Here is a 21,510-nt window from a genome sequence, read left to right as displayed (position 1 = left end):
CATGATTAAAATGCATTTAAAAAATATATATTTCTGTACGCGGTCATCTTGCACATCAGTTTAACATATCTCTCTGCATAAAGTATTCTCTCCGTAAATCACCCCTCACTGTAATATATTTTTCTCCACAATTGAAAGCCAATAAAATATCTCATGACTTGAGATAATGCTGTTTATAAAACACATCTATCTTTTGTGTGCCTCTCCTTATCATGTATACACACTATAAAGGAACCCTTATTGCACTGCATGTGTTTTGTTAAAAGTCTTTGGCAAGTCTCTATAAAATTTATTTTTAAGATGCCAAATTAACTTTGGACTCCTCAGCACGACATAAGTTGCATGGGCCATGGCTCTCTCTCTAACTCAGAATCCTACATTTATTCGTTAAATCCTTTCTAATCCTTTGTCAATCTCTTGAATATGTCAGAGCCTTTGATAAGAATCTGAAAAACATGAACAGGACATCTCAGAAATAAACTATACTAATATATCTGTGATCTGTGCACTAATGAGAATGTTTACAGATGACGTAACTGATATGATTTAAAAGCTGATTTAAGGAACTGCAGATGCTAGTTTAGATGCTAGTTAGAAAAAAAGATGCAAAGTGCTGGAGTAACAGTGGGTCCACGGAACATGGATAGGTGAAATTTCACGTCTGGGCCCTTCTTCTTTAGGTCCCGACCTGATACGTTGCCTATCCATGTTCTCCAAAGATGCTGCCTGATCCACTGATTTACTCCAGCACTTTGTGTCTTTCCTTGATTTAAAACCTGCAGATCTTCACGCAACATTAATAGTTCTACCTGCTAGAAATATAGTAAGCTCTAACAGTAATTCAAAAAATGAATGTGGGACAGAAATCTTTGGAAGAAAACATCAATGGAATTCTCTCGGTGTTATCTTAACAACACAATCCTATTTTGTGTGACAAATGTTTCTGATTTGTCATCAGCAGACGGTAACACATTTAGAGGTTGGAACTGACTGCAGGCATTATTACAGATCAAGGTCTGCACTGGTACAAGGGGAGACTAAGCCCAAGGATGCTCAGTGAGGCTGGAGATTACCCTCTCCGCCTACATGCCTGCACAAGACAAGATTGAATCTGAGAGTGCAGCAAAAGCACAAGATGATTTGCAGTGCATCCTCTCCCCACTCATGAGCAATCATGCATCCACATAGCTCAGAATCAGTCATAATCAGCACTGTGGCTTTGACAGCTCACTGGTGGGATTATCGGTTTCACCTGTGAGGCTAAAATGGTGCATGACCTGCTCGTAAACCTGGCTTGAAGATGGAATTTGTTTCATATGTGAGTGGGATCATAAGAATATTTAGATGCAAGGTCATAATCGTTTGCTTGTATTATCTGATTTTATTCAAAGGTCTTACATTGAGCGCTACATGTTCTGTTTCCCACTCTCACTTTAAACTGACCAAGTTCACTGTGGAAGGCCTACTAATGTGTAGCATCTAAAAAAAATTAAAAGTATGATGGAGTATTAATAAGAAATAGAAAGGAAACACAAATCTAGAAGTGAAGTTGTGATATTCAGAATGTGTTTTTAATGCGAAGATATTTTAATTTACAATTTAAATACCTATGGGCACAGTGCTCTTAGTGGTGTATGACAAACAGTGAAAGAGTAAAGGAATCTAAGGCTCTGGTCACATGTCAAGTTTATGATCTCCACCAGACTGTCTGGGAGGTACTAATTGTAAACCACACTGCCTAGCAACACAAGGGTACACTGATGTCAACACAGAGTGCTTTGACTTATCTCTTAGAGGTCAACCAGTGGTCTTTGCCAGGGGGCAGGAGCAAAGAGGTCCTTCTGCAGTTGTACAGAGCCCTAGTGAGACCACACCTGGAGTATTGTGTGCAGTTTTGGTCCCCTAATTTGAGGAAGAACATTTTTGATATTGAGGGAGTGCAGCGTAGGTTTACAAGGTTAATTCCTGGGATGGCGGGACTGTCATATGCTGAGAGAATGGGGTGGGATGTAGACCGTGGTCAGGTTGATGGAGGTGAATTCCCTCAGTAGGTAGAAGGGGCGGCACTCATCCGCCAGGTGTTCCAGGTGCGGAGAGCAGGAGTTAGACAGAACTGCCATGTCTGAGCACCACGAAGAGTTGACCATGAGGCAGACGCCCCGCCCCCTCCTCTCCCTTTCCCAGATGCCTGCGTACGGTCCATCCGGTGGATGGAGAAACCTTCAGATTGGACCGCTGAGTCTGGGGAGCTGGGGGTGAACCATATCTATGTGAAACAAAACACAGACCATTCCCTCAGCTCCCTTTGGTAAAGCAGCCTTGACCTTAAGCCCTCCACTTTGTTTTCTAGTGACTGTACATTGGCTAGTAGGATGGTAGGGAGAGGAGGCCAAATTCCCCTGCGCTTCAGTCTTAATAAACATGTTTATTTTGCACAATAATACTAAACAGATTACCTAATGGCTCTGGGCCAAAAATGAATAAACATTTAGTGTAGAGAGTTGATGACCTAACTGTCAAAAACAAAAGAGCTGTAATTAATGGTATATTTTGCTTGCCATTTCAATTTCCCTCTCCGTTGTCACACTGACCTGTCTGTTCTCGGCCTCCTCCAATGCCAGGGTGAGGCCAAACTCGAACTAGAGAACAGCAACTCATATTTCACTTCAGTAGTCTATATCCCAATAACCTGATACTGAATTATCTTACTCCAGGTAGCCTGCTCCTCCTCAGTACCTTCATTATCCAGATCCTCCCATTCAGGCCCTTCTTTCCCATGGAGCTCCTACCTCTCCCACCCAATTTATCCGCACATCACCCACACACTCTTGCCATTGCCTCCCCTCCCACCACACTTCATCTACACTTCACTCTGCCTCGGCAAGGCCGCCAACATAATCAAGGACCAGTCTCACCCTGGTCACTCCCTCTTCTCCCCTCTCCCATCAGGCACGAGGTACAGAAGTTTGAAAACGCATACCTCTAGATCCAGGAAGTTTCTTTCCAGCTGTTATCAGGCAGCTGGAAGTTTCTTTCCAATTGAGTCTTCTATTCAGCTGGAGTGTGGTTCTGACCTCCCATCTACATCATTGGAGACATATGAACTTTCTTTAATTGGACTTTATCGTACTTCAGTGTTATATATATACTCGCTAGAATTTAGAAGATTGAGGGGGGATCTTATAGAGACTTACAAAATTCTTAAGGGGTTGGACAGGCTAGATACAGGAAGATTGTTCCCGATGTTGGGGAAGTCCAGAACAAGGGGTCACAGTTTAAGAATAAAGGTGAAATCTTTTAGGACTGAGATGAGAAAAACATTTTTTACACAGAGAGTGGTGAATCTGTGGAATTCTCTGTCACAGAATGGAGTTGAGGCCAGTTCATTGGCTATATTTAAGAGGGAATTAGATGTGGCCCTTGTGGCTAAAGGGATCAGGGGGTATGGAGAGAAAGCAGGTACAGGATACTGAGTTGGATGATCAGCCATGATCATATTGAATGGCGGTGCAGGCTCGAAGGGCCGAATGGCCTACTCCTGCAATTATTTTCTATGTTTCTAGGTTTCTATATCCTTGTACTAAATGTTGTACCCCTTATCCTTTGTCTTTGCACTATGGGCGGCTTGATTGTATTCACATATAGTCTTTTTTTTACTGGATGGCAAGCAAACAAAAGCTTTTCACTGCGACAATAATAATAAACTAAACTGTTTCCATCTGTACACCACATCTCCCTTATTTGGTGCCATAACTCTACCTTCTTTTCCCACCATATTCCATTATCTGCAGCGCTCCACAGCTCACATTCCATTCTCTTCATCTCCACTTCTTTCTCCCCACCTGACTCCATCTACCAACCCACAACAGGATCTACCTATCGCAAGCCAACTCTTGCCTCCGTCCCACCCCCTCATCTCTTTATACTGGCTATCTCCTCTCCATTCTTTCAGTCCAGAGGAAATGCTGCTTTACCTACTGAATTACTCCAGCAATTTAGGCCATCTTAGGCTGCCTTTCATTCTAGAGTCCAGCAAGACCTAGGCTTTTGTGTCACCACACACTTGACATATGTATGTGACACTTAACTTCTATTTCAATGGAGGAGCTAAGCTGTTTAGTGTAAACCTTTCTAAGTGGGTGGTGATTTTGTCATTTTATTTTGCCAAGCTGTTGTCTCGTATCTTTTTTTTCATGAAACCACTTTGCCTTTTGTATCTTACAGAGTTCTTTGAAGAGAAGGGGGAGCCGAGAGCTGTACAAAGATAAGAAGAGTGCCACCCAGGTAACATGCACTCTACATTGCTAAGCTCACTTTATTTTCGGAAATGTTTGATTTTATTACTGCTTCTCGATGTTCCCATTCGGTTATTCATTGTTTCTTTGAAGATCCACTGCCATTAGCAGATATTTAAGAGAAAGTTTAAAACCTTTTATTTCCTCTTGACGTCCTTGTATATATTTTTGTTTAATTGGTGAATACAGGGATGGCACAATGGCACAGCGGTAGAGCTGCTGCCTCATAGCGCCAGAAACCCAGATTCAATCCAGACCACGGGTGCTGTCCGTGCGGAGTTTGCATGTTCTACCTGTGACCTCATGGGTTTTCTCTGAGTGCTCCATTTCCTCCCACATAACAAAGACATACAGGTTTGTAGTTTAGTTTTAAACTGTAACTAAAAGGTTAACAATTTCAGTTTTTAACCTAAAATGTATAGGTTAATTGGCTTTTGTAAATTGCTCCTAACGTGTAGAATGTGGAAGTGGGATAACATGGAATTAGTATGCGGGAGATCAATGGTTCGCATGGACTCAGTGGGACGAAGTGCTTGTTTCCACACTGTAGCTCTAAATTAAACAGTTGCACAAATCATCAGCAGCGAATGCTGGGTAGAGGATCCCACTGTTCAATGGTATGATAAACTTAGTTTAGTTTAGAGATACAGTGCGGAAACAGACTCTTCGGCCCACCAAGTTCACACCGACCAGCGATCCCCGCACATTAACACTATCCTACACACCCTAGGGACAATTTACATTTATACCAAGCCAATTAACCTGCAAACCTGTACGTCTTTGGAGTGTGGGAGGAGACCGAAGATCTTGGAGAATACCCATGCTGTCTCGTGGCGAACGTATAAACTCCGTAAAGAAAGCACCTGTAGTCGGGATCGAACCCGCGACTGGCGCTAAAACCGTCCTTAATTTGACAGAACATTTTGCAGTATTTCCAAATTGCTGCATTTGCAAGACACCTTGTACCACATTGTGAGCCAGAAGAAAAGGGGCAGCACAGTGGTAGAGTTGCTGCCTTACAATGCCAGAGATCCGGGTTCGATCCTGACTATGGGTGCTGTCTGTAGAGTGTGGTTGATGGCTGGATGTCACATTTTCCACCCACCGGCCACATCATTGTTTTGTTTAAGGTTCAAGGGCTGGAACAGGGAGCAGTGTGTTCCCCTCTCACCTTGTTGTACCCATCTACAATGCTTGTTCCTGTCATGGCATGTAAAGCATGAGGAGGCACAGGTGCACAGCGGTAGAGTTGCTGCCAGAGACCCGGGTTAGATCCAGATTTTGTATGTTCTCCTTGTGACCATGTGCGGTTTCTCCAGTTTCCTCCCACACTTCTAAGTTGAAAAGGTTTGTAAGTTAATTGGCTTTGGTAAAATTGTAAATTATCCCTAATGTGTGTAGGATAGTGCTAGTGTATGGGGTGATCCCTGGTCGGCGTAAATTTGGTGGGATGAAAGGCCTGTTTCCGTGCAATATCTCACAACCACAAATACAAGTTCATTAATAGTGAACCGGCAGATTTAGCACCATTGAAATCTCTGAGGTGTGGATTAACCTCAGAAGATTTAATAATGACCTTTAGTGTACCCTTTAAACCATTTAATCTGCCCTGTTGTATTTGTGATATCAAGATTATGTATAGTTTTGGAAAACCAGCTTGTCATCCAGGTGTCTCCAAATGTCAATTGAATCTTTTTGATTGTAGTCTGAATTCCAGATTTATTGAATACGTGAGGATGTCAATGTTAGGCTCTCAGTTCTGTCATTTGATACCAATGATGTGTTGCAGATACACAAGGGTAAATGGTTAAATTGCTTGATAATCCCTACAGAAGGATGAAGAGGCCAATCATTGACCTGGCATGCACGGATCATTGTAAGGGGGACTTGCCTTTCATTACGATCCTCTATCCTCCAAGATGGCATTGTTCTTGCCAGGTCAGCAAGGGAAACCATCATCACTAGTGGTTTTTACGAGGGAATGCTCCCATAGTAGCAGAATTTGTCTGAGACCTTAAATAGTATATCACTGATCAAGGTGCAAGGTGACATGATAGGAAAATCGAATATGAGCTGGATCATGACATTTGTCCTTTCTAATAGCTGCAGTGCCCAAGTAAAGCAATTGGACAGTTCTAGGATATTTAAGTTTTGGCAATAAACACCGAGATGTGCAAAGACCATGTCACACATGATTGAGGCATTACTTTAAAGATGCCACTCGCTGCATGATACCAAATACGCATTCTTGTCACAGCTCCTTATCCTTCCAAATGGACTGTTGAGAATAGTGCGCTCAACAGGATTGGGAGCTAAAAGCCAAACATGGTGAAACATGATCTCATTGTATCACCTGGATCATAAAACTATAATACAACTGGTAAATGTACATCAGGACTGAATGCCCTTTCCATATCTAACAGAAGCCACAGAGAAGAAGATGCTTTGCTATACATTTCCTGAATTTGGCAGGTTCATTGATGATATAGGATGAACTGTGACTGGCTCATAAATGCATTGGATTTCTGGAGAGCTATTTGCCAATAGTTTTGATGTTGCAGGATCGTAGTGATGATGTTTCTGAATTAGTCATCAAGAGACCTGGATTTATTGTCACAATTTACAAATTGTGTTCAGTTTTGGTCACCATATTATAGGAAAGATGATGTCAAGCTGGAAAGGGTGCAGAGGAGATTTACAAGTGTTGCCAGGACTCGAGGGCCTAAGCTATAGGGAGAGACTGAACAGGCTAGGACTTTATTCCTTGGAGTGCAGGAAGATGAGGAGCGATGTTATAGAGGTACAAAATCATGAGAGGAATAGATTGGGTCAATGTACAGTCTTTTGCCCAGTAGTGGAATCAAGAACCAGAGGACAAGGGTTTATGGTGAGGGGAGAAAAACTTAATAGTGACTTGAAGGGTTCCTTTTTTACACAAAGTGTGGTGGGCGTATAGAACGAGCTGCCGGAAATGGTAGTTGTGGCTGGTACTTCACAACGGTTAAGAAACATTTGGACAGGTTCATGGATAGGATAGGTTTAGAGGGATGTGGGCCAAACGCAGGCAGGTGGAATTGGTGTGGATGAGGCATGTTGGTCAGTGTGGGCAAGTTGGACCAAAGGGCCTGTTCCCATGTTGTGTGACCCTATGAATCTATTACCTAATATCACGTTAATATAAAGCTTTGGTTATTAGGCAAAAGACATTCCAATTTGTTAGTGACTTCAGAATGTTAAACATTGTTTAGTTTACAATGGAGCCAGAATTGTATTATCTATTTATCTTTGTATAAACTATCTTCAATTGGACTTTATCTTGCACCAAATGTTGTACCCTTTATCCTTCATCTGTGCTCTGTGGACGATTTGATTGTAATCATGTAAAATCTTTTCTTTGACTGGATAACACACAAACAAAAGCTTTTCACTGTACCTCGGCACATGTGACAATAATAAACTAAACTACAAACGTCCTTTACTTTTACAATGGAGCCAGAATTGGAGCCTTTATATATTTGCCAAATCAACTGAGGTATTAAAATTCAACCCATTAGGTCTAATACAAATGGTTGTCATTGCCCACTCTGGCCTAGCTGTTAGTGCTGGTCCCCAGCAATGTGGTTGTCTCTTCATTATCCTTGGCAATGACTGAACAAATGACTCAGTTCAAGGGTAATTAGTGATGGGAATTCTTTTCCTGGCGTCGGCAATAGTGCCGACATCCTGTCAATTAATAAAGTTGATTGCGCAGTTGTCAGAGGGGGAAAAAAGCAAGGATTTTGGCTGCTGTTTGTTGCACTGTGCCTTGATTGTATTTTTGAAATCACACAACAGCATCACACACCCCGAAAAATTGCAAAGGAGAAGGAGTCTGCTTTTAAGACTGTGGTAGCGTGTATGGTTAATGAATTTAGTTTTTTCCTTCATTGACAGCTTTCTAAACTTAAATTACAGGACAATTACGTGTCCAAATTACTGTATGTCGCTGGCAAGCCCTGCCATGTCCACCTGCTTATCTGAATCCACAGTGTCAGCTGCCTTGCTCACAGCTGCCTGACAGTCCTTAAGAGAACTCTCTCATAGCTGCCTCTTTAATGCCAAGCTACAAGTTCCTCCAGTGATCCTGCCCGTCAGTCATAAGCACCCTGGCTCAGCAAATCTGCCAACTTTAAAATCAGCTGAGCCATTGATATCTTTTTAAAGTGCCCTTCCAGTCTGAAGCCAAGTACAATGTCAACAACCCGATTTGAACCCCCATTGAACTTCTGCAATGACCAATTTCAATCAGAAATTGAGTAATTAGATAATGGGTTTGCAATTCTGGATGCATTGTAAAAGTAAAGGATGTTTGTAGTTTAGTTTAGTTTATTATTGTCACGTGTACCAAGGTACAGTGGAAAGCTTTTGTTTGCGTGTCATCCGGTCAAAGAAAAGGCTATGCATGATTACAATCAAGCCGTCCACAATGCCCAGATGAAGGATAAAGGGCACAACATTTAGTTCAAGATATAATCTGACTAAAGACTGTTCAAAGGTCCCCAGAGAGGGAGATGGAAGGTCAGGACTGCACTCCAGCTGATGAGAGGACTGTTCATTTGCCTGATTACATTCTGGGAAGAAAGGGGAATTCATGCTAGACTAATCTTCTGGAATATTTTGAAGATGTAACTAGGAGAATGGACAAGGGTGAGCCAGTGGACGTAGTGAATCTCGACTTTCAGAAAGCTTTTGATAAGGTCCCACATAGGAGATTAGTGGGCAAAATTAGAGCACATGATATTGGGGTTAGAGTGCTGACATGAATAGAAAATTGGTTGGCAGACAGAAAACAAAGAGTAGGGATTAACGGGTCCCTTTCAGAATGGCAGGCAGTGACTAGTGGGGTACCGCAAGGCTCGGTGCTGGGAGCACAGTTATTTACAATATACATCAATGATTTAGATGAAGGGATTCAAAGTAACATTAGCAAATTTGCAGATGACACAAAGCTGGGTGGCAGTGTGAACTGTGAGGAGGATGCTATGAGGATGCAGGGTGACTTGGACAGGTTGGATGAGTGGGCGGATGCATGGCAGATGAAGTTTAATGTGTATAATTGTGAGGTTATCCACTTTGGTGGCAAAAACAGGAAGGCAGATTATTATCTGAATGGTGTCAAGTTGAGAAAAGGGGAAGTACAATGAGATCTGGGGGTCCTTGTTCATCAGTCAATTAAAGTAAGCATGCAGGTACAGCAGGCAATGAAGTGAAGAAAGCTAATGGCATGTTGGCCTTTACAACAAGAGTAGTTGAGTATAGGAGCAAAGAGGTCCTTCTGCACGGGGCCCTAGTGAGACCTCACCTGGAGTATTGTGTGCAGTTTTGATCTTCAAATTTGAGGGAGGACATTCTTGCTATTGAGGGAGTGCAGCGTAGGTTAGGATGGAGAGGCTGGGCTTGTATACTCTGGAGTTTAGAACGATGAGAGGGGATCTTATTGAAACATATAAGATTATTAAGGGATTGGACACTCTAGAGGCAGGAAACATGTTCCCGATGTTGGGGGAAGTCCAGAACCAGGGGCTACATTTTAAGAATAAGGGGTAGGCTATTTAGAGCGGAGATGAGGGAAAACTTCTTTACCCAGAGAGTTGTGAATCTGTGGAATTCTCTGCCTCAGAAGGCAGTGGGGGCCAATTCTCTGGATATAAAGATAGCAAGGGGATATGGGGAGAAGGCAGGAAGGGGTACGGAATGTGGATGATCAGCCATGATCTCAGTGAATGGCGGTGCTGGCTCTAAGGGCTGAATGGCTTCCTCCTGCACCTATTGTCTATTGTCTAGTGTCTATAATCTGGAGGTATGCATTTTCAAACTTCTGTACCCTTTACCTGATGGGATAGGGGAGAAAGGGAGTGACTACCCTTTACCTGATGGGATAGGGGAGAAAGGGAGTGACCAGGGTGAGACTGGTCCTTGATTATGCTGGTGGTCTTGCTGAGGCAACTTGAAGTGCAGATGGAATGTTTAAGAAAGAACTGCAGATGCTGGAAGTGCAGATGGAGTCAATGGAAGGGGGGTTGGTACAAATTAACTTTGTGAATGGTGGTGGAAGAAGATACAATATCGGTGTTTAAGAGGCTTTTGGCTGAGCATGTGGCTTTTGCTGATAGTGAGAATTTCAGTGTTCTGTTTCGGAACATATGACAATAAAACATTTTTGACTCTCTCTTGACTCATGGAAAGGCAAGGAATGGAGGGATATGGATCATGTCCAGGCAGAGGAAATTAACTTGGCATCGTGTTTCGTACAGATATTGTGGGTCGTAGGGCCTGTTCCTGTTTTATGATAAAAACAAAGTCTGCCTGGGTCAATAGCTGTGCTATAATTTGAACTTTTATAGTTTGACTTTAAGCTTCTGCACAATATTGCAAAAATGACCAGTTTGAAAGTATTTCATTGGTTATAAAAGTTTTTGGAATGTTCAGAAGTCATATAACTCACTCTATATATACATATATATATATATATATATATATATATATATATATATATATATATATATATATATATATAATATATTATATTATATATATATATTGCAGACAGGCTATTTACACTTTATACTGTAAATATTTATATTTGTTTGTGTGTATATATATATATATATATACACAAACAAATATAAATATTGACAGTATAAAGTGTAAATAGCCTGTCTGCAACTTGCCACTGTCAATGTAAGGATTGGGAAGGCAAATGACATGTTGGACTTCATTGCAAGAAACATAGAGATGCAAATGAAGAGAATTGTTGATATATCTATATTGGGCTTTGGTAATGTATCGGGTATAGTTTTGCTGTGTGCTCATTTTCTGCAGTATATCCACAATTAATGTACTTCTTTAGTACTCCACTGCCTCTAAACTTCTTTACGGTCTCCTGAACAAAATGTGAAAGGCACCACATAAAGGGCAGTCATTCGCGCTTGCCGACAACAATTTTTCCCATTAATTTCCCCTCCATCGTTCACTTTCCTTGTCTGGTGGAAATGGAACGTTGTTACGTCACAGTCACCGTTAACCTCAGTTGATGCATAAGTTATCTGCTGGAGACGCTACATCAGATCTTCAGATCTTCTGCACACAGAATAAAAGAAGGACCAACCTCATTAAAACTTGCTCCAAGACTTTGCTTACGCCTGCCCTACCTGAGGTGTGAAATAATGTTTGTGCAATTTCTGCTTTCTCCTACTATGGTGGCATCTGTTTCCAGCATGTCAAAAGAAAACGCCTTTTTGATTTCAACCCACAGGCTAGGTAGCGAGAAAAAAATAACACAGGATTGATATACCTGCTTGCTATCCATTGAGCCCTGCAAATGCAACACAAACATACTGTTATTGTACCTCATTTGTGTACATACACTACAGCCTATGGAGCTGGGAAACAATGGCGTGGTAAGGACAACATTTCCAGGACAGCTAACCAACAACTTTTTTTAAGGCTGGTCTCTAATATTTTTCTTACTAAATTTTGAATAATTCAATTAGCGCATTGCAATTTTTTCAATCCAAAATGGCTGCCTTGCACTGGTTTACTTTTCAATTAATTAGCTCAAGTTAAGCCCCCACTGATAGCATTATTTATCAGCCACAAATATAGCCTAAAGTTTTGTTTTGGTCGAATAGTGTTTCTGGAAACACGTGTTAAAAGTATTGCATAAATGCACCGTTTTAGAGCAATTGGTCACATTATTTATATCCGCTGGCTCGTGGGAGGGGATCATTGACTGAGGCATTTTGATTTTTAATTATCACAAAGTTAATTTAAATAGAAAATGCCCTAAAAAAGCTTAAATTGTTCCTGTCAATTCCTTTAATGTAAAGCGTGAACAAGGAACAGTGGTTCAAATGGGAATGGATTTATTCTGGATTTACAATGATACGTTGTGGATTGAATTGGCTGTAAAGCGTATTGGCATGTTCTGTTGTTCTAATATTTATTGATCAAATCAAGTATCCAAGTCAGATATTTAAAATCCTAATGAATACATAAAATGCTTTCAGTAACTGAATTATGTCTCTCCCAGGGTTTCATTTAGAAAGCACCTTTAAGTGCTTCGGGTATTTGAAATGCAAATTAAAAGAGCCCTTCGGCCAAGCGAATCCGTGCTGACCAGTGATCACCCATACACTAGTTCTATCCTACACACTAGGGACAATTTACAGTAACCAATTAACCTACAAACGTCTGTGAAATGTGGGAGGAAACCGGAGCACCCGGAGAATATCCTGTGGACACAGGGAGAACTTACAACCTCTGTACGGACATCACCAGTAGTCAAAATCGAACCCAGGTCTCTGGTATTGTAACTCTACTGCCGCACCACTAGGCTATTCTTTGAATTGCCCTTCTTGGTCCACGTATGATATAATTTATTTCTAACTTTGGTTAAGATTGTATTGATTTATAACCAACCTTTAGACTTGTATAAGAGTCCACAGATGACCGTCCCAGTACGCTTTCAGGAAACACTGGTCAGATTTTTGTTCAAAAAAAGAGATGAAACTCTGCAGTAAAATAAAGGCACAAGAGACTGCAGATGCTGGAATCTAGGGTAAAGAAAACAAAGTGCTGGAGGAACTGTGCGGGTCAGGCAGCATCTGGGGAGGGAAATAGACAGAGGATGTTTTTGGTTGGGACTAGACTGATGGACAATGGCCTGTTCATTTCACTTCGCAGAAGCTGCCTTACTCGCTCATTTTTCTAGCACTTTTCTTGTTTTACTCGAGAAACTGTGCATTCGGCTTTCCTCTCCAATCTTTTGAATAATTTTGGGATGGAGTGCACGGTGACTGCTAATAACCTGTTGATTTCTCTAAATGCAGGAAGACAGCGCTGACCTCAAGTGCCAGCTCCAGTTTGCGAAGGAGGAAGGCTCCTTGATGCGCAAGAAAATGGCCAAGTTGGGGAGGGAGAAGGACGAGCTGGATCACGAGCTGCAGAAGTACAGGTCCATCTACGGCGACGTGGACAGCCCGCTGCCGACCTGCGAGGCGGGGGGACCGCCCAGCACCAGGGAAGCCGAGCTGAAGCTGCGACTGAAGCTGGTGGAGGAGGAGGCCAACATTCTGGGCAGGAAGATCGTGGAGCTGGAGGTGGAGAACAGAGGCCTGAAGGCCGAGATGGACGACCTGAGGTGCCAGCATGACAGGGACGGCCTGAGCCGCGAACAACACCAACAGTGCCTGCCCGGCTCACCTTTCGCTGACTCTGCGGAGTCGTCCTGCGAGCTGAGCCGACACCTACAGTTCGTGGAGGAGGAGGCCGAGCTGCTTCGACGCTCCATCGGCGAGATCGAAGACCACAACCGGGAGCTGATCGACGAGCTGAACGTGCTGAAGGGTGGGCCCGGCCACCCGGAGATGGGCTGTGCGGAGGGAGGAGGAGGTGGCGGCGGGGCAGGAGGGTTGCTGCAGGAGGAGCTGAAAGCGGCACGGCTACAGATCAACGAGCTGAGCGGCAAAGTGATGAAGCTGCAGTACGAGAACCGTGTGCTCATCTCCAACGTGCAGCGCTGCGACCTGGCCTCGCACCTGGGCTTCCGTGCCGCCAGCCCCCGCGACAGTGACGCCGACAGCGACCCGGGCAAGAAGGAGAGCGACGGCGAAGATGGCCGCCCGCCCGTCCCTCAGCCCAAGCGCGAAGGCCCGGTGGGCGGCGAGAGCGACTCGGAAGAAGTGTGCGAGAAGACGCCGGGCTGCAGCCTGGAGCTGCTGAGGAAGCGGGAAGACACTGAGTCACTGGTGGGCATCAAGCGGGAGGCTGAGCGCCTGGGCCGCACTGTGCAGCGACTCATCACCGACACCGACAGCCTCATCTACGACGCCAGGCTGATGGTGACCAGCGCTGGGCCTGACCGGGCCGGCGAAGACGGAGAACCCGAGCTTCTAGACACCATCAGCACCAGGATGAAGGCGTTCCGCTCTGAGCTGCACGCCTTCATGGACAGCGTCGACCACCTCGGCGAAGGGCTGCGGGATCAAATGGATGAACTGTCGCCCATGCCCAACCTGACCGAGTCTACAAGCTTCCTCTCCACGGTCACCTCCATGTCTCGGGACTCTCCGGTTGGCACGTTGGGGAAGGAGCTGGTCACCGACTTCCAGGTTCGCCAACCTTCTTGCTTCCAGGCACACGCTTCTGCTGCTGCTGCTTCTGCTATTGCCTTTGAACTAAAATAACCTCTTTTTTTTTTTGTTTTGCTTCTTTACTAAGCTTAAAGCCAAGCTGCACTAAAACATCAACTAAAGGCATTCTGAAGTCAGCTCATGAATTATGATGTGATGCTTCAAACAAATTGGGAAAAGCTATCAGAGAGGTTTCTAAACACTAGCCTGGTTTGCCCATGTGAAGGTTGGCCAGTTTTGTTGGGCAGTATTCTCTGGAGTTTGATGAAGAGATCTAATTGAAATTTGCAAAATTCTTTATGGGATTGGAGGGAGATGCAGGGAGGATGTTCCCTTTGGCTGAAGAGTCTAGACCAAGGGTCACAGGCCCAGGATAAGCAGTGGACCATTTAGGACTGAAGTGATGAGAAATCTTCATTGGATGGTGGACCTGTGGAGTTCTTTTCCCAGAGGTCTGTGGAGGCTCAGTCATTGACTGCATTAAAGAGTGAGGTTGATAGACTTCTCGATAGGACAGTGCAGGAAAATGGCAATGAGGCAGAAAGACAGCGATAAACTTGGTGAATTTTGGAGCCAACCGAATGAGAAAATATAACCAGCTCCTGTTCATAATTCTTCTTTTGTAGGGCGAGACATTTGATTCTCCTAAACTGTGATGTTAACATATGATTTGCAAAGACAAACAAGACTCCAATCAAGTTCTAAATTGTTTTGAAAAAAGTAATAACCTAATTTTAAATTTTTTTAGTTTTACTATATGTTTTAAAAACTCACTTCATGTACAAAATAGATACAAATTCAGTTGCTGCGTTGGTCCCTCGCGATTTTCCTTTTCATTTTAGTACGGCAAAAGTTATGAATGATGGGTGTAAGATTCCAACCTAATGCTGGTCTCAGTGAAGAGCTCCATTCAGTCTGAAGGTAGACAAAAATGCTGGAGAAACTCAGCGGGTGAGGCAGCATCTATGGAGCGAAGGAATAGGTGACGTTTCGGGTCGAGACCCTTCTTCAGATTCCATTCAGTCCGACATCTCTCTGGGGCAATGTGGCACTGTGGCACTGTGGCATGGGAAGAGCAAAAGAGTAATTGCAGAAATCGGAAATATAAACATAAAATACTCGGATGGTTCAGTAGCATTTGTGGAGGGAGAAGGAAGTATAGTTTAGTGATATTTCATCTGAACTGAGAAAAACTAGGAATCAATTTATTAAATTGCAGAGAAGGTCATGCGATTGAGTGAACAAATGACATGTTTGTAAGTGATAGTCATACCGCACAGAAACAGGCCCCTTCCTCAGATATGGAGCCCAAAACTGCTCACAATACTCCCTTCCTTGAGATCGATAAGTTGCAAGTGAACAGGCCTTCACCGCCCTTTTTAGACCACGTGTCATCCAATCTCTCTGGATCTCCACCCTGTTATATTCCCTTTGTTTTCTCAACCCTTCACCTCTACGCTTTTGTATGTTTACTTGGGGTGGGATCATGGGGAAAGATTGGAAGTTAGGATTAGAAATCTCAGGCGGAGCTTTTAATTGTACTCATGGCAAATTGATGTTATACCAAAGCATAATTAATATTTTAACTAATTTATACATTTAAATGGTAAGGAGTTTGATTTGTGGTAGTCCAAGGAGAATTGAAAATGGATTATCAGTATGGATGACTGGAGCTTTGAGTGTTGTTGTTGTAGGCAGGTCAAAGTCCACCAGCTTTTGGGTACTAGCACTGAAGAAAATCATCCCTCCTCCCATTGATGCCCACTCCTGCTTTAATTATTTTGTTTGCTACCAAATCAATAACCATTGATGATGTATTGATTGTGAATACATTGGAGCTTATTATCTTCACTGCCTTCCATAGCAAAATTCAGATATCAACCATCACCATTTTATCAATGAGCCACAGGACCCACTGATACCCATTGGAGACATCATGAAATTTATTCTTGATGATATTTAGCAGGAAAATGTTTCATGGATTTTTACGTTGGGTAATTTAATGATGCAATACCCCATGTAAAATTATATTAACATATATTACTATTATGACAAAAACAATATTATTCACTTATTGATACCATCAACAATTATGATTCTGTAGCATGTGGGTTTACTTATTAATTAAGAGTTGTGGTCCCAAACATAATGTCATCAGACCTCTTGAATTCAGTCATGAGCTGAATTATGGACTATGAGAGGCTGTTTAAGAGAAACAATTCACCAAATGATCCAGAGAAACACATAAGATGAGCCCACTATGAATGGAAACTTCCCTGCTCCTCTAGACAAAGGGCTCATAGTCTCCTCAGAAAGGCAGCCTAATAATTTGTGAATGGCAATTGCTTGCAGCATAAAATGCCACTGGATGCTGCTTTCTGCACATCTCCTGTGAGAATAGGCAAACCTTGTACCAAAAATCTTTCATGATCCGTAAGCTTGCCGTTGGTTTGAATCATCCATCATTGCATGCGCCTCATAACCAGTGTTTGCATTCTTTTTTCCTCTCTTTCTCTTTTTTCTTTTCAGATGTTTCAGCCCATCATTTTGCTCATTCTCATTTTGGTTCTGTTTTCATCACTCTCTTATGCCACTGTGTTTAAGTTGTTTTTTCTTTTCACGCTTTTCTTTGTCTTGTAGTTTTTTAGTCGTCTACTATATCCATTTTTGTTATTTTTTATTTCCCCCTCTGTTCTTTGTCGTTTTTGTTAAATCGTCCATGCACTCAGCAGTCCAAACTGAGGGATCAGCCAGCATGGCAGCTAGTCCCCGAACATACACAGGAACAAGAGAACCTTCAAAATCGAGGTGTGATGGACCAAAGCCGCAAATCTGACGGAGACTACAAAATCTATGGAACGGAAAGCAAGAACTGCTTCAGTCCAGAGGTAATAAACAATGTTAGCATTTAGCATGCACTTCATGAACTTAAGAACCGTTCTTGAGTAATCAGGGAATTGCAAAACTGACCTCTCATTTAGAGGGAATGAGGTTATATTCCTATGATGCCCGAGATGAACACTTGAGATTGTTGATTAAGGCTTGCTTTGCCAACTATGGGCCTGTCCCACTGATGAAGCCGAATTTTAGTTAAAAATATAAGAAGATATTAAATTGGCTTCTGGGCTACATCACCACGACTGTCAAGTTGCTGGCAGTCACCTGTAAAACTGGCAACTGGATCGGCGACTGTCAAAGAGTGGAACACACATACACATACACACACACACACAAACACATCGCAGGCGGGGGACAGGACAAGTGGGGGGAGCACTGTCTGAAATTCACACAGTGAAAAGCCAAGGTGAAGGAGACACACACTGCGATGAACAGGAAGGTTGGTGCTGTAATTAAGATGGCTAAGCACAGTGTACAGTAAGTCCTGTAAAAGAGGGGGGTGGGGGGAGAAGATGGGAGAAAGGGGGAGAAGGAGGGAGAAGGAGTGGAGACAACTTTTAAGAAGCCAGACAACTTTTAAGAAGCCAGAGATACACGACTGTGAAGTTCGGCGGACATTTAACATTACCGGTTGTTTAAAACCTTGGTTCTGAAAACTACTGCTTACATTTGTTTCCCCAATGAGCCAATGAAATTCACCGGTCAGCACCGGTTAGAACCTACAAGAACCTACGAGAACCTTCGACCTCCTGGCAACCCACCAGGACCTCCTGGCGACTCACCTATGGCACGAGAATTCTCGCTACTCTCCATGGCGGCTTCATTCGAGTCGACACTAATATTTCAACATGTTGAAATATTTGCGGCGACCATAATGAGGCCACGACTAGTTCCCAGAATGTGGGAACTCCTCACGACCATGAAGGCGACTCCCCGGTAACCACCGGCGAACATGTGGTGACCGTGTGGCGACTGCATAGTCCCCTGCAGTCGTCTAAAAAGTCGCCCAAGTGGGACAGGCCCATTATTTTTGACTCTCAATCAGCAAGACTACTACAATGGAGAATCTCTTTTCATTTGTAGTTCTCAAAGTGTTATCTGTGCAGCACACTGGACTGTGGTTAAACAATGAAAGCATGTGCATTTATGAATTTCCTACTAGTTTTGCTATGGTTATCTTTTGACATATTGCTTACTGAACCCACTTTTTTGTTGGTGCGTTAGATTCCACCGAATTGTACTTTGCCTACTGAAGGAGTGGGATTATTGAGGCATATGCCCAATATATTTTCCTTACAGCCAAAGTATTGGGTTTGTTGCCTCTGGGGAAAGAGCTGAACATCATGAATCTACAACCAAAGGGAAAATTGCATATGACCACAAAATGTAGAGACTGAAACCTGTGAAAGATAACGGAATGTCGCCTGTGGGGGTGCGGAGTTTGCTCACTCTGCAGTCTTTTTAGTTCTCAATCATAATTTGAGGTGGTGTCTTGTACATTTGTAGCTTAAATTCATAGATATAGATTTTTTTCCATATCTGATATCAGGTTGTTTTTTAAAAACGTTTTGATCTATGAAATTTATAATTAGCAAGGCAGTGTCCCAATCACATGCCATAGTCTAATTTGTGCAAGGTTTCTCACCCTTCAGTTTTATGTTCTTTGTTTTGGGATATTTTAGACTTGTATTGCCACATGCTTCTCTGTGGATTGTCACCTTGTCGGGGTGGAGATCCTGAGAGCGTCTGGAGCTATGCTCCTGGTAGGGCCACCAATGGCGGTAAGGTCGAGGGGGAGGTCTCTGACAAAGAGCAATCCAACTAAGTCCTCAACGGTGGAGAAGGCGGAGGATGATGGTTGACCTTAGTGGAGCGTCACAACGGCTGGGAAGGCGGATGAAGGCTGCAGCAGAAGAGGGTCTCCGGTCTTCTTGGACCCCATGCCATTGGATCCTGACCCTGTCTGTGCACCAGTCTCCCCAGGTTAAACAAAGTCACGCACATTCCCATGTAGGGAATAGCACCCTGGAGACACCCATGGTCAGCCATGACCAAAGGGGGCCGAAGAATAAGAAATGGCCACATGAGTGGTTTATTACATAAGAGGTTTATTATATGCACTGAGCACTTATAGAGTCATACAACATAGAGTCAGTCCTATGGCCCAGTGTATCTATCCCATTTGCCCATATTTTGTCCATGTCCAAGTGTCACTATCCAAGTGTCTTACTATTTGCTAATTTATATTTAAATTATAGAATCGCTACTCATTTGTAGTAACCCCCACGAGATTTAAAAACTGATATTAAAAAAAAGGAAGTGATTGCTAACATCATAGAAGCCTGAACGATAGGATGGAGCAAATGCTCCAGTTGTATCTTAAAAATAAAGCCCTGGTCTGGAAAGAAAGTCGTGCTTGGCTAACAACATTGACTTCATTGAAAAGTTGGATAAAGTTCCACGTGAACAGTTACTAATTAAAATCCACAGGACTCCTGAGTGGAATTAAATGTTCAGAGATTGGCATGGATCATCATTAAAGGAATGCTTTTAGGTTAGAGATAGTCACAAAATGCGGCAGTAACTCAGCGGGTCAGGCAGCATCTCTAGAGAAAATGAATAGGTAACATTTTGGATAGGGACCCCTTTCTCCGGACAGATTAAAGTAGGGGGAAATAAGCGAAAAGAGGCAGGTCATGACCGGCAACAGATCTCAAGCAAGGCAGTTCCCTGATAGGCAGATTGTTGGACGAAGGTTAGATATAGAAGCAGTTGTGAGCTTAAGAGGGATATATTGTTGAGAACTGTGCAGTTAGTTGAAGGACTTTCAGTGGAGGGGGGGTGGGAAAAAACTGGTGTGAGGTCAGCCAAGGTTCAGGGGAAGGGAGTGAGGGGGGGACAAGTAAGAGAAGGGAGAAAGGGATGGGGGAAGGGAGGTGTTAGTAGAAGCTGCCTTAAATTGTTGAATTTTTTAGATTGTGGATGGGGAGTATGGAAGTGGTAGAGTAGCCCATAATCTAGATAAAAGGGATATGCCAGGTGGATTTTACATCACCCTACCTCAACTGTATCATTGTTTGCATGGAATCATTATAGTCCATTCCAATCGCTCCCTTGTATCCAAACGGAATCTGCAATCTTGTTCCCTTCTCTATTTATATTCCACATATAGATACAAGGAACTGCAGATGTTGGTTTACAAAAAAAGACGCAAAGTGCTGGATTAACTTAGTTGGTAAGGCAGCATCTCTGGAGAACATGGATAGGTGACGTTTTGGGTCAGAACCCTTCAATCTGATCCGAAACGTCAACTGTCTTTATGTTCTCCAGAGATGTTGCCTGACCCGCTGAGTTTCAGTTTGAAGAAGGGTCCCGACCCGAAACGTCGCCTATCTGTTCTCCAGAGATGCTGCCTAACCTGCTGCATTACTCCAGCACTTAGTGTCCTTTTCATATTCCACATATGTCTGATTTGAAAATTTTTAATTTTTTGGCAGGATTATTTGAGTTGATAAAGGATTTTTTTAAGCAACTCTCAACTCTCTGTCAGCAGATCAGTTGAGACTGTTCGGTTTTAGAAAAGACTGCACATTTAATTTTTAAATCCTATTAAAGTATTAATTGCAATCACTGGGCTTGATTCTTGATGTAATCTACATTGACTTCTTGTCTCTTATGATTTCTCTTTTAATCCAGTGATTTCACTTTTAACTCAGTACAAAACTATAACGAGCCAGCGGATTGATTTCAATCCCATTGCGGTGACAGGCACCCAGCAAACTGTAATAATGGTGTTTGCGGCTTTTGGGATTCGCAGGTGTTTTAGGAATTAGTTCCCCACAACAGTTAAATAGCTCCAACCCTTGAGCTAACACCAACTCAGTCCTGATGACCTTACGAGTCTGATTCATCGGTGAATGATGAGTTAACTTCCAAAGGGAAATGGGAGCAATTTTGGCTGGAAGTATATAAAACATATTGATAGCATATTCTCTAACAAAGTAATTTTATGTACTAAATTAATCGATTCTGGATTTTATTTTTATAATAGGCCAAAGTAGGTACAGCAAGTCGGCCAGGAATTATACTGGGCCTTAAAGGGTTAAATTGTGGATAAATTAGCTCCAGTATCCTTGAGTATGAGA

The 21,510-nt window shown here is 42.8% G+C and overlaps 1 protein-coding gene across 5 annotated transcripts in view; it reads left to right on the top strand.

Annotated features, from left to right (window-relative positions):
- Positions 1-21,510, top strand: part of mtcl1 (microtubule crosslinking factor 1) — a 177,519-nt gene that overhangs the window by 73,653 nt on the left and 82,356 nt on the right. For 3 of the 5 annotated variants that reach the window (XM_033019843.1, XM_033019841.1, XM_033019845.1), the window contains exons 4-6: positions 4,225-4,284; positions 13,166-14,446; positions 17,197-17,355. In XM_033019843.1, coding sequence (XP_032875734.1) covers positions 4,225-4,284; positions 13,166-14,446; positions 17,197-17,355 — 1,500 coding nt within the window. The remainder of the gene's footprint in view (positions 1-4,224; positions 4,285-13,165; positions 14,447-17,196; positions 17,356-21,510) is intronic. The other 2 variants (XM_033019844.1, XM_033019842.1) reach the window with 1 other exon arrangement.

This window comes from Amblyraja radiata, chromosome 4 (assembly GCF_010909765.2).
Source record: "Amblyraja radiata isolate CabotCenter1 chromosome 4, sAmbRad1.1.pri, whole genome shotgun sequence".
Classification (NCBI taxonomy): domain Eukaryota; kingdom Metazoa; phylum Chordata; class Chondrichthyes; order Rajiformes; family Rajidae; genus Amblyraja; species Amblyraja radiata.
The sequence above is the reverse complement of the archived record's forward strand: the minus strand, read 5'-3'. Positions and strand labels throughout refer to the sequence as shown.